This window comes from Alexandromys fortis, unplaced genomic scaffold (assembly GCF_014885135.2).
Source record: "Alexandromys fortis isolate MF-2015 unplaced genomic scaffold, M_Fortis_MF-2015_v1.1 scaffold_122, whole genome shotgun sequence".
Classification (NCBI taxonomy): domain Eukaryota; kingdom Metazoa; phylum Chordata; class Mammalia; order Rodentia; family Cricetidae; genus Alexandromys; species Alexandromys fortis.
Genome location: NW_026068004.1, coordinates 2,211,211 through 2,225,137, shown reverse-complemented (window position 1 = coordinate 2,225,137; position 13,927 = coordinate 2,211,211). Strand labels below are relative to the sequence as shown.

Genomic DNA, 13,927 nt, shown 5'->3' with positions numbered 1-13,927 from the left:
GGATCTCCTATGTGTTATAAATAACTATACAAAGCCAAAGGAATATAAAAAATAAGTACTAAAGACAGGCATGGTGGTGAATGCCTGTAATCTCTTCATTTGGAAGAGGGGGGGGGGGCAGGAGAATTTTGAGTATGAGACCAGTCTTGACCATACAACCAACAAAGACCATCAAAAACAACAGTCAAAAAAAAAAAAAAAAGAATATTCTTTTTTTTTTTTTCCCTCTTTTAAACTCTGGTCCTCTGCAAAAGCATCAAGCGGTCCTAACCACTGGACCATGTCTCCGGCCCTTTCACCTCTATTTTTAAAACTCAGGAAACAAAGCTAGAGGCTGGGCATGGTGACACACACTTGCCTGCACTTAAAAAGTTCACAGGCCACCTTGGCTACATAGCAAGTCTGAAGCCAGGCTGAGTTATAGGAGACCTTGTCTTAAAAATTGTTGAACCTGAATTGCCAGTTATGAGAATAAATGACGGTAGATACCCAAAGATAGCACTGCTTAGAGAAGTGTGCGGGATAAGGCAAAGAGGAAGGCCCAAAAAACACTGGACAGACAGCATAAAGCAAGACTGTAGAACTTTGGTTATGACAATAACACAAGCATCTAGGGCTGCCCAGGATAGGAACAGCTGGAGAACCACCATAAACGGGCTGTCCACGCATGCTTAGGCATTGCCGGGGCATAAATCAATGAAATGATAAATGAATGTCTTAAAAAAAAAAGGGGGGGAAGGAAGGAAGGGAGAAAGGAAGGAAGGAAAGAAGGAAGGAAGGAAGGAAGGGAAAGAGGAAGAAGAGAAAGAGAAAATCAGGCACAGTAACTGACAGCTGTGATCCTAGCATTTATGAGATGGTGCAGGAAGCTCGTTCTGAGTTTGAGGTCTCCCTGGGCTACAGTGAGACTTGGTCTCAAACAAAACATAACAAAGCTTTAGTTTCAAGATTAACATAAGACAAGATAATTCAAGTGGCAACTTTATAATTCTTTCAGATTATAATATAAAGCTATTGGTCAATTTTAACATCAAATAAACGTCAACGGAAAACAAAATCATAAAATAACTTTAAAAATACAGGCACATGGGGACTAGCGGGATGGCTCTGTGGAGTACTTGCTGCTCTTGTAGAGGACCTAGGTTCTGTTTCCAGAACCCACATTGGGCAGCTCACAACCACCTGTAACTCTAGTTCCAGGGGATCCAATGCCCTCTTCTGAACAACACAGATACCTGTATGCACATGATGCACACACATATAAGCATACAAGCAGGCACACATATATATCCATAAATAAATAAAAATTTAAAGGACACAGGCACATACAGTGCCCATATAAAAGTGTTCAGTCTGCTTATGACCAAAGTCCTCAATTTATTTTATTATTTTAAAAATATTTCTATGCTTTATTTAACTTTATTTTATGTGCATTGGTGTGAAGGTGTCAGATCCCCTGCAACTGGATCTTCAGACAGTTGTGAGCTGCCATGCGGGTGCTGGGAATTGAACCTGGGTCCTCTGGAAGAATAGTCAGTGCTCTTAACCACTGAGCCATCTCTCCAGCCCCCAAAGTCCTCAATTTAAAACTCATTTTACAGAGAAGATATTTACAGTAATACCTAATGCTTGTAGGAATGAAATAAAACTTCAGTTTTTATACAATGGTTAAAAAAAAACAGCATAAAATGGTCTAACCTCTAGAAATTATGTTGGCAAAGAGAGAAGTACTGGATTTCTTTGACTTTCATAAAGTTATAACCTACAATGAAACTTAAGAAACAATAATTGGGGCATGGTGGTATGCATCCTAGTCCTCGCACTGGGGAGGCAGAGGCCGTCGGATCTGAGTTTGAGTCCAGCTTGATCTACAGAGAGTTCCAAGGTAGCCAGGGATACACAGAGAAATTGTGTCTCAGAAATAATAAATAAACAAACAAACAAACAAACAAACAAATAAATGGAGGGAGGGAGGGAGGGAGGGAGGGAGGGAGGGAGGGAGGGAGGGAGGGAGGGAGGGAGGGCGTGGTAGAATAGGCCTGAGATTCCAACACTAAGGTGTTAGGACGAGGATCTCCAATTCAAGGACAACCTGGACCACAGAGTCATCCCAGGCCAGTCTGGGACACACAGCAAGATCTAACCTCAATAAATAGCCTCTGGCCACAGCCCCCTTCCATCTTCTGGGGCACTCTCCATACTCCCTCCTTTAGTTTACACTTCAGCACAGTGAACACAGTTTTTATTTTCTATAAATAAAAGAATATGTATTGCTTCGGTTTAAACTCTTTTTTAAAATATTTTAAAATTATGTGTAATATGTGTAGAGAGGTATGTTGTGCATGCGAGTACAAAGCCTATGGATCCCATGGGACTGGTGCTCCAGGCAACTGTGAGCTGTCTGCAGTGAACTAGGAACCGAGCCCTCATCCTCTGCTTCAGAGCTCATGCTGCTGACTGTTGACCTGTTAGATTCTTCTGACGGTGCTCTCTGGGATGTAATTCTTTCTTGGAACAGGTACGCTAACTGACAAGCCTTATTTTCCAGATGCTGTGAGGAGATCTTCGTATTCAGTTGGGAGGAGTTCCTCTTCCCTGACTTCCTGGACTACCTTGCATTTACCTGCCTGTCGAGACTCAGCAGGTAAGGAATGCCCTTCTCATACACGGCCAAACATCCATCTACAGCTGATTCCAATTAGCTTACTCTTTAACTATCTGGGAAGGCTTTTACATGAAATGGCTTGGGGAGCCTCATGCAAACATAGTGATTTCACTGGCTGTTGTATCATCCATTAAGATTAAAAAACTAAAGGCTGGGGAATGGAGGTAGAGTACGTGTGTGGTATATACAAGACCTGGATTCAATCCCTAGCAATGCAAAAAAGAAAGTGAGCAGTTGAATAAAAGCTAGACGATAAGGGGCTGGAGAGATGGCTCAGTGGTTAAGAGCACTGACTGTTCTTCCAGAGGACCCAGGTTCAAGTCCCAGCATCCAAATGGCAGCTAACAACTGTTGGCTGTAACTATAAGATCTGACACTCCCCACACAGACATACATGCAGGCAAAACACCAATACACATAAGGAAAGAAAGGAAGGGAGGAAGGGAAGGAATGAAGGACGAACAAACAAACGAACTAGAAGACAGGCCTGTGCTAAGACTATCAAATCAATTGTTCTAAAGGATCTTGCCAAAGCTGACTGAAGCTCTGGGTCGTCATCTCTGCATCGTCCTCCCTAGGCATCATTAGTGGGCACACATCCTGAAACTATTGTTACACACATGACAACTGGTACCCATCCATTTCCCTGAAACGCTTCCTGGGGAAAAGGGTGTGTCCACTGACACAGGCCATCAGCACATCACAGTGGAAGAATATGCTGGTCAGACTGAAGGAAACACTGATGATCTGACTAGACTTGCAGCTTTTGGCCTCATTTATAGCAAGAAGTATATGTGCACTTATTAATATACACATACACAGACACACAATATCATTCTACTTGACCTATTACACCCAACACATCCATCTCTAAAAAACAATCTGGGACCAGCCAGATGGCTCAGTGGGCAGGGGCCTTGCTGACGATCTCTGAGTCCACTCTCAGGGACCCATATGGTAGGAGAGAAGTGACTCCCAGTAAGTCATCTTCTGACCTCTACATGCACACCACGACATTGCATGTGCGCACACACACATACACACACACACACTACATTAAATAAATAGTTTTTAAAGAAGGAATTTGGAAGCTGGTGGTGGTGGCTCACACCTTTAGTCCCAGCACTAGGCAGAGGCAGGCAGAACTCTGTGAGTTCAAGGCCAGCATGGTCTACAAGACCTAGTTCCAGACAGGCTCCAAAGCTACAGAGAAATCCTGTCTCAGAAAACCAAAAAGAAAAAAAGAAAAAAGAAGAAGGAATTTGGAGTCAGATATAGAGGATACCTACAATCCCAGTACTTAGAAGATAGAGGCGGGAGTTTGAGGACAGGCTAAGCTGCATAGTGAAACCCTGTCCCAAAACTCAAAAAGGAAGGCGGAAGGAAGGGAGGAGGAAAGAACTGGAAGTGGAAGCAGCAGCACTTCTCCATGTAGATCAAGGCAGAGACTCCACTGGTAGCTGTCCTGCTTGCCCACAAGGTAAGCTCAAAGCGTGTTCCATATTCAGCACCTGGCTTTCTCCTAATTTTACATTTATTTGTTTATTTATTGTAGCCTTAGTTTGTTTATTTGAGACAGGGTCTGACTATGTAGCCTTGACTGGCCTGGAATCACTATGTAGACCAGGCTGGCCTCAAATTCACAGAGAGTGTTTAGCTGGGATTAAAAGTATGCAGTGTCATGGCGGCTACCTTCACATCTATTAACTGACTGTTTGCGACCATTTTGCTGCATCACTGGGATTTTGTTTATTAAGTGAAAGTCTTTCAAATTCTTTCCTTGCCTGATTAAAAAGCAAACCACTAGTATAACAAAATGAAAGATTTACAACCAACCCTAAGGGCGTTGATGTCCAGACTTCGGTCCATATATTTCTTCTTCTCATATTTATCTCGAATAAATCCTTCAACAGCTCTGCAAACATTTATTAAGGACTAATCAAGAGTGTCTCCAGCAGTGGAAACGCAAAAGACCAATTTGTCCCCCACGGCAATGCTCTCCTCTTTCCTTCCTGCCTGGTTTCCCCAAGGGACTCCTGTCTCTTCCTCTGCAGCTCCCCTGACCAACACCTTAAAATCACTCCTTCAAGGTTACTGCAGGCAGTCACCATTTCCTGGTTTCCTTTTGGACTGCTGACAGCAGGTGGAACTGACCTTCAATGAAGGCGTGGCATCTGTGGCTGCTGTGGACTGCAGAGGAAACAGCCAGTGGTAATTTTAAGGTTCCTGATCAACAGAGTTCAAAGGTACCTAAAGGCCTCCCCAAAACAAGCTTAGGTCCCCCACGGCCAGATTTTGATTGCTGGGTCTCTGTCACCTAACAGGCTCCAACAGCCAAAGTCAAACCCTAAAGAGGAAGTCTGCAAAGTGCCCCTTGAGGAACATCACCTTCAAATTGGTCTGTTCTGTTTGTCAGGCCTTGGTGAGGGAATGGAGGAATAACAATACGGACAAACTGGTCAAAACAGTCAATACTTTCATACAAGCTATTTTAAAAAGCAGTAAAAATGAGTGCGAGTTTTGCTGATTGCCAGGATTTAACAGAGCAAAGAAAAGCATTCTTTCCATGAAACATTAGTTTCAGAGATTCAGAAATGATTGGAGCTGTCACTCTATGGGAGAATTCACAGTGAGATCACTGCAGCCCTAAATACTGAGCTTTCCCTATGGGACACTATATGACAACCCCAAGATCAGCACACAAGTGCCTTTTCTGTCTCGGTTGAAGGAGAAAGAAAAGCCAAAGTTTTCGGCTACTAGTCCATGCAGAGATGCCTGGCTCCTCCCAAACATCCAAGCTGTACTCAGCTATGCTCCAGAAAAGATACGGGTCTATCTGCGGCCGCCGGAAGGTCTCAGGAAGGTAGGCTTCGTAGAGTCGGTTTGCCTTTCCATTCCCCATCTCTTGCATGCACTGCAATAAAGAGAACAAAGAGCAGGTGAGAGCAGAGTGCCATTGTCTCTCCCAGTTCTCCTCTGCGAAGAGCTGACTTCAGAGAGCGGCCAGTGGCAGAACCAAGACTGAAACTTCTGGGCTCTGGTTTCCCAACATTTGTTGCCACAGCTTTTCCCTCCCCGTACGTTAATTTTTTTTTCCCCTCTGTGTATGGGTATTTTTCTAGCATATATGTCTGTGCACCGCATGTGTCTGAGGAGGCCAGAGGAGGGCATCTGATCCCCCGGGCCTGGAGCTACAGACACTCGTGAGCCATCGCGTGGGTGCTGGGAATGGAATCTGGGTTTGCTGGAAGAGCAGTCGGTGTTCTTAGTCCCTGAATAGTTTTTGTTGCTGTTGTTCTTTTTAATTGAAAGATGTGTCTAATAAGAGACAATAATTCAGTAATAATTCATTTGAAAATTCAAGCTACATAGCTACCCATCAAATTACTACAGAGACAGCACTAATGGGTCCTATAATTCTAAGTTAATACAAGTTTCTTTTGGCAGTGCTGAGAATTGAATTCAGGGCCTTGTACATGGTAGGAAATGTTCTACTACCACTAAGCTACATCCTCAGCCCTTCCAAACTTATACTTTTAGCTAACTTACCCAGTTCTATTATCAGTAAATGTGTATTTTCCATTAAGCATTTAAATAGATTCCCGTGCTGGTTAGATTTAACTATCAACTTGATACAACCTAGAATCAGCTGGGAAAATAGTTGAGGAATTATCGAGTTCTGATTTGCCTGTGGAAGATTGTCTTGATTGCTAATGCTTTGGAAAGACCAAGCCCATTGTGGGCCAGAGCATCCTCTAGGCAGAAGTTTCTGAACAGTATAGAGAGGCAAAAGCTAGATGAAGGGCAGCATGCATTTGTGCCTCTCTGCTCTGTTGGTGTGAAGCGACCAGCTGCTCAAGTCCCTGCCGAGACATACCCAAAATAGTGGCTTGAAACCTAAAGTTATAAGCCAAATAAACCCCAAATAAACTTTTTCTTTGCTCTATGTTGCTTTTTTTTTAAATATTTATTTATTATGTTTACAATATTCTGTCTACATGTATGCCTGTAGGCCAGAAGAGAGTATTAGACCTTATTACAGATGGTTGTGAGCCACCATGTGGTTGCCGGGAATTGAACTCAGGACCTTTGGAAGAGCAGGCAATGCTCTTAAAAGCTGAGCCATCTCTCCAGCCCTCTATGTTGCTTTTGGTCAAGGTGTTTTATCACAGAAACAGAAATAAAACTAGAAAAAAAAATGTCGTTCATCATTTAGACTACAATGGTCTGTAAATACAGTCTGAGGTCATTTCTAATGCCTCTTCAGACACAAATAAAACAAAACCTCTGATCTCTACCATTAACTTCTAGCAAGTGGTTTTCTTTGGATCCTCCTTCCTTGATGTCCCTGCCCAAAAAGAAAATAAAATGACTTCAATAAAGTGTCTCAATATAGGAAGAAAACGAAGAACAATGAAGCTACAGACAGGAGCGGATCTCAGGCCGTCCGGCAGCATTAATTTATGTGTCACTCCCAGCCCACCAAGCTAACAGCATGCAGGATTTATGCTGCGTCACTCGAAGGCTGAAAGCACAGCTCAGATGCACAGCTCACAGTATTTGCCTCGTATTATGAGGCCCTGGTTCAATCTCTAGAACCAGGAAGAAAAATGAGTAGTCTACAGTTTAGAAGGCTTTTGGTTTTTTTGTTCTTAGTGTTGGGGATCAAACCCAGCAAACTTCCTTCAGGCTAGGCAAACTCACCCTCACTGAGCTATACCCTCAGCCCTTTGTTTAAATGACTGCCTACATCTAAAACTACAAATGTGGTCGGGCAGGGGTGGTTCACTCCTTTAATCCCAGCACTCAGGAGATAAAGACAGGTGGATCTCTGTGAGTTTGAGGCCAGCCTAGTATACAAGAGTTAGTTTCAGGACATGACTCCAAAGCTACAGAGAAACCCTGTCTTGAAAAAGACAATAAATAAATAAATAAATAAATAAATAAACAAACAAACAAACAAACAAACAAATAAAATAAGACTACAAATGTTGTATCTGTAAATGCCAAAAGTCCTAAATGACCACAGATGTCTTGAGACAAGAAAGACACACGTGCAGTCTCAGTACTTGGGAGGATGAGCTAAGTGCAGAAAGAGTTGGAGGCCTGCTTGTCTCAAAGCAACAAGGAAAATAACAATTTGCTGGGTGTGGTGACACAGGCTTTTAATTCCTGCACCCAAGGGGTAAAGACAGGGAGATCTCTGTACATTCCAGGCCAGCCAGGGCTACACTATGAGACCCTGTCCCAAATAAACAAAATTAGAATTTGACAAATGTGTTTGAAACTAAATTTCCAATTAAATGGAAAAATAAATAAAACAAAACAAAAATCCTAAATTTCCCTCCTCCCTTCTCCTCCCCTCCAGAATCAGTTTAGAGTTCTCCTGGAACTATTCTTATGGGGGGGGGGGGGTAAGAGAAGCTGGCCCTCCATTGTGGTCATACCTGGATCTGTTCCTGAGTCCACTGGTCGAGGTTCACTGATTTTACCCTGGATATATGCACTCCCAGATTCCTGTGGATTCCAGCACACCGAATGCAGATAAACACGCCAATGTTCCAGGAGGCCCATCGTGGCCCTATGAAGATGGAGACAGGGCAATCAAGTACAAATTATGAGAATGTCCCAGCCCATCTATGCTACTGAGATTATCAAGCAACATTTCTGCTAAAATAAAATGAGAGAGACTTTACTGCAATCACCTTTATATTGACTTTATTCATTTCTATGGATCAATGTTTGATTTTCAACTTAAATGGTTTGCAGAGCTGTGCGGTGACCACCAGTCTAATTCCAGAACAGTTTGATCACTCAAGCCCCAAACCTACTAGCAGGCACTCTGAACCCCTCCCCAGCCACCCTTAGCTCCCAGTTCCTGGCTTACAGATCTGTTTTCTGACTATGACTTGCCAGTTGCAGACATGGAATCTACATGGAGCTAGGCAATGTGCAGGCAGGCACAGGAGAGGCTTTGGTGTCTAATGAGGGCTAAAATGCATGCTACTGTACGTTGTTACACCACCGACAGAGTGCTGGAAAAGCACGCACAGTCTCCCTAGCCTGGACCTCACACCAACAGGGGAAGACACTGTGAAGGTGAGGGGCCTGGATTCGGCTTTCTCCCAGGGAAAAGGATACCCACATTGCAGGCCTGCCAGGCTCATGCTGAAACTGAAAACGCTGTAATCCTCTCCTCTCCTCCAGCCTATGAAATATGCAGCATCCACAGTAACCTAACAGGATCCTCTCCCCTGGCCTGGTGTCCCCATTTTACCCAACTTCAGAATCATCTAGATTCAGAATTACCAAATAATGTAATTATTTGAACGCTTATTGGTACAAAAGAGAAATCTCAGGTGTGAATTTTAAAAGCTGTTTCAGAACCTCCCATCCCCTGACAGTTCTCTGCTCCCTAATAATATCTCTGGACTCTGGAAAATCCCCAAACTCCTCGTAATTTTATGTGGAAAAAAGTCACTTTCATATGACAACTGCCAAAGACTGACGGAAAAATCTGACATAGTTCCTTCTCTGTCATTCCTCAGAAACTGATGGCATAAATTAGACATAGATTCAGAATTAGAGGTTGTGATAGAGTGTCCAAGTGACTCCAATACTGACTGACTTTCTACAAAGATTAGCAGGGCCTGTGCTTGGAATAAGACTCTCGTTCTCTGGGAAAAGACAGTTGTCCAGCCTGTGTATTTTCACGGATGTTTTCATGAACAAATTCTAGAATCCTGTGGGAACTCTTAGAAAAATCTGAATCCATAATTATTACCGGAAAGATAATTTTGGTTCAGGTAAAGTTCATCATGGCAGAATACAAAAGCACAGGAGGCACTCATCCTCCTAGTCACCACCAGAGGGTGCTCTCTGCTTGAAAGGTTATTGCTATTCATTTGCCAGGCTCAGGTTTATCTTTTACAAGATCTTCAGTCTCTCCAGGTTCCATAAACAGACACACAATGATTCATAGACTTGTTTCTCATAGTGGGGTGTCATACAGATGCAAAATGAATGAGATTTCTCATGGTGCTGAATTTCTGGTTTTGTGAATGGTTTTCAGAATTCCCATATGAGTTTTAAAACTTGCAATGGGACCAAATATCAATATTTCATGCTTCTTTGGCATTTTTCCTTTGTTCTAGATTCTAAAGTCTCAAAACCAAGATAGTTAAGATGGGGCAAACGAGACAGCTCAGCAGGTGAAGGCGCTTGCCACTGAGGCTGAGTAACCTCGGAATCCACACAGTGGAAGGAGAGAGTGCATCCATGAGTTGCCCTTTGGTCTCCACACACACAGAATAAATAAGTAAATTAATAACGATTTTTGAAAGGAATATTAGGCTAGCTGCTTCCTAGGTCTAAGTCGAGAGAAAGCCATTTCCAGTCATCCAAGACACTGGCACCACTGTGGGATTTCTCCAGACTCTGAGTCTACGCCCTTGCAAAGGCCCCAGAACAGAAATACAGGCAGCTACCTTTTAGTGAGCAATCAGATGACGGCCTTCTCTCCTCCCACGTTCCCCAGTGCAATAGTGACACTTCTCCTTCCTACCTCACTCAGTCTCTCCGTCACCCACCCTCCCCAAACCTGAGTCTAGGCAAGAGCTCAGCCACTGCCCTACAGCCTGAGTTCTGAGTTTTCAGCAACTAGACTTCCTGGTCCCCAACTGCATAATCCATAGGAGACTGTGTAACGGGGAAGAGACAAAAGATACTTGTGGGCTAGGAGTAGAGCTCAGCGGTAAAGCACTTGCCGAGTATGTGAGACTTTGGGTTCAAGGCGCTCCCTCTCCCACAACTTACATGCTGACAACGTGAGGAAATGGCCTAGTTATCTAAAGTGTAATTTGTGAAGCCAGAAAAGGCCTAGGTTTGAATGCAACTCCCATCCGTGATTACACATATGACCTTCAGAGACTTCTACATCCCAGGCCTCAGTCTCCCCATCTATAAAATGTGTTTAACATCTACCTCCAATTACCTAGAACAGAGAGGAACAGTAAATAACAAGTGCACATGAGAACATGGTACAGAATGAGGGTTCTAGAACACACTTCCCATTCACCTCCACTGAAGAGCCTGTCAATGGATTCGCATGTGTGTCCCAACATCGTACAACACTACTGTTTTGCTCTTTCCCTAGCTGGCCTCAAACTTGTACAATCCTTCCTCCTCTGCTTCAGCAGAGTTAGGATTAGAGGTATGTACCCCTACACCTGGCTTCCCCCACCCCCTTTTTACTTTTAAATAAAATTTGTGTTTATGATATACATTAAATTATAAAATACACTTCTGTGGGCTCACAGCTTCAGGTCTTAGCTCATCATGGTGAGGAGAGGACAGCAGAATTCACCACACGCTGGTTAAGAGAGGGATATCTGCACCAGACATCTGGACTGTCTGTGGGGCAGTCTACACATACACATCCTCCCTCTGTAGTTAATCTTCCCTAAATTTACTAATCTCCCAGGTAGTTCATAATCCATTCAGACTGACAAGATTAACATCTTCTTGACTAGTGTTAATGGCTTTACAGATGCCAAGTGAGCCGGGTGGTGGTGGCGCATGCCTTTAATCCCAGCACCCAGGCAGAGGCAGGAGGATCTCTGTGAGTTCAAGGCCAGCCTGGTCTACAAGAGCTAGTTCCAGGACAGGCTCCAAAGCTACAGGGAAACCTTGTCTTGGAAAAACAAAAACAAATGCCAAATGAGGGTATAAAATGGCTCAGCAAGTAAAGGCATTTGTTGCTAAGTTTGATGAGGAACCCACATGATGGAGAGAGAGAACTAACTTCTCCAAGTTGTTTTCTATCTCCATATGTATGCCATGGCTTGTGTGCATATGTAAGTGCAGTGTTTGTGTGTGTATAAACAAGATAAGTACATGCCAAATGAAATAATAAACTTATAGACATATTAGCTGTTAATGAAACTAAAACAGTTCGTGAGCCTGGCACTGGGACAGAAAACTGGTCTAAATGTGAGAATGTCCTGGTTGGTTTTGTCAACTTGACACAAACCTAGACATATCTAGGAAGAGGGAATCTTAGTGGAGAAAATGCCCCAATAAGACTGGCCTATAGGTAACTCTATGGGATGTTTTCTTGATTAATGGTTGATATGAGAAATTAAGTAGGGCTGCAAGAGGTATGTTTACCAGTCTGTTTGTGGGGATATTTTGTTTGTGCTTTAATAAATAAAGCTTGTCTGAATATCACTCGTTAGGTCTAGAGATCTGTACAGACAGAGAGTGATATGGCTGGATGGAGAGAGGAATATAGGGCAAGAGGAGACAGGAGCTCAGCCCCTTTTTCAGCTGAGGAGCTAGCAAGGTAAGAGTTGGCTGTGGCTTGCTCCTTTGTCTCTCTGGTCCTTCAGAATTTACCCCAATACCTGGCTCCAGGTTTGGGTTTTTATTATTAGGATCAATTAGAACTCAGGGAACACCCATTTTTATTTATTCAAAAAGGCATCCATTCAGTTCCCTATGCTAAAACAACAGTAAGCAGTAACCTCTGTAAACATAAACAGTTTAAGGAGCCAAGAGACTAAAATAGGGCTTGCTCAGTCAAGCTCTGCTCTCAGAATACCCTGCAAGAGAAAAGAGAAGCCGCTTGTTCCCTCTGGGCTGCTTTTTCTTCTTTCTTTCTTTCTTTCTTTCTTTCTCTCTTTCTTTCTTTTGTTTGTTTTTTTGAGACAGGGTTTCTCTGTAGCTTTAGAGCCTATCCTGGGACTAGCTCTTGTAGACCAGGCTGGCCTCGAACTCATAGAGATCACCTGCCACCACGTGCACCACCACAGCCCGGCCAGAATATTGTTTTTCTGTCTGTCAAGCAGGGACATGGTCTATGTGCAAAGTCAATAAAAGAATAAAAGTTAAATTTCCTAAATGTTTGAGACAAAGAAAATGGAAATATTTCTTAGATCACTAAGGAGTTAAAAAGTCAGAGGTGCCAGATAGTGGTGGCACACACCTTTAATCCCAGCACTCAGAAGGTAGAGGCAGACAGATATCTGTGAGTTCGAGGCCAGCCTGGGCTACAGAGTTCCAGGACAGCCAGGGCTACACAGAGAAACCCTGTCTCGAAAAACCAAAACAAAGCAAAAGTTAGAGGTACAAGGTCTGGAGAGATGGTTCAGCAATTAAGAGCACTGGCTGCTCTTCAGGTCCAGCCCCACACATCAGCCTTCATACATGCATACACGCAGGTAAAAAAGGCATATAAAATAAAAATAATTTATCAATCATTAAAGACCCTTCAGGCCAGCAGTTTGTGGCACCTTTGGGAGTCAAATGACCCTTTCACAGGGGTAGTACGTCAGATATCAGCATATCAGATATTTACTTTATGACTCATAACACTAGCAAAATCACAGTTACGAAGTAGCAACAAAAAGTAATTTTATGGTTGGGGTCACCACAACATGAGGAGCTGTACTAAAGGGGTGCAGCATTAGGAAGGTTGCGATCCACTGCTTTAGGGAATCATCTGCTCTGGAGTGACTAGTGAGTTAGGGACCATCTCAAAAGGTAGTGGGTTCCATGTTAGATGGCACAGACTGCTAGAGACGCTTGCTCTGGCTAGGTTCCATTCATCTCTCTGGACCACTTCCATCTCCCAGGTCTGCTCTTCACTCCTAGATTTACATGAAATGTGCAAGACAAAGGTGGAGGCTAGGAGATTTTAGCAGGGGGAGAGTAGTGCTTCTTATAGTCAACCAAAATACAAGCCAGCTAAGTCAACTTAATCAAGGTGATCAATAAATGAACAGATGCAGTAACTGGGTTGCTCTGATGTCAGTGGAGGTGCAAAGCAACTTTGCCTTGTACTAGGGAACAGGGAAAGGAGGTTAATGAAACAGAGCCCTGTCCAATACTCACAGATGAAAGGATACTCAATGGAGATCATGCCTATTTCAACAGTCAACAGAGCTTTTCCCAAAACACGAAAACTTAAAACGTTAAGAAATCACTGAGGTCTTAGGCAAGAAAAGAAGAATAATTCCTCGTCTTTCTCAAGTGGTAGCCTTGCTTACTAACTGTGGAGTTCCCTTGACTTTCCTCAGCTCAGGCAAGGGAGGGCCACAAAAGGAAATGCCACTGAAAAGCACTAAACGATTCCAGAAAGGAATACAGGTTCATGGCTCTAACAGCCAAAGTACCAGGAAATAACACCAGGAATTCCCCATGAATCCTAGGAAACCTAAGTACTCCTCAGGACTAGTCCAGAAGCCTGAGGTCATCTGCCTG

General features: G+C 43.3%; 1 protein-coding gene across 1 annotated transcript in view; it reads right to left on the bottom strand.

Moving 5' to 3' along the window:
- The window catches only part of Smap2 (small ArfGAP2), a 49,108-nt gene that overhangs the window by 12,494 nt on the left and 22,687 nt on the right, over nt 1–13,927 (bottom strand). Inside the window, exons 2-4 of the mRNA XM_050161298.1 lie at nt 8,113–8,246; nt 5,494–5,579; nt 4,502–4,580 (exon numbers count right to left, since the gene is read on the bottom strand). Of these exons, the coding sequence (XP_050017255.1) occupies nt 4,502–4,580; nt 5,494–5,579; nt 8,113–8,246 (299 nt within the window). The remainder of the gene's footprint in view (nt 1–4,501; nt 4,581–5,493; nt 5,580–8,112; nt 8,247–13,927) is intronic.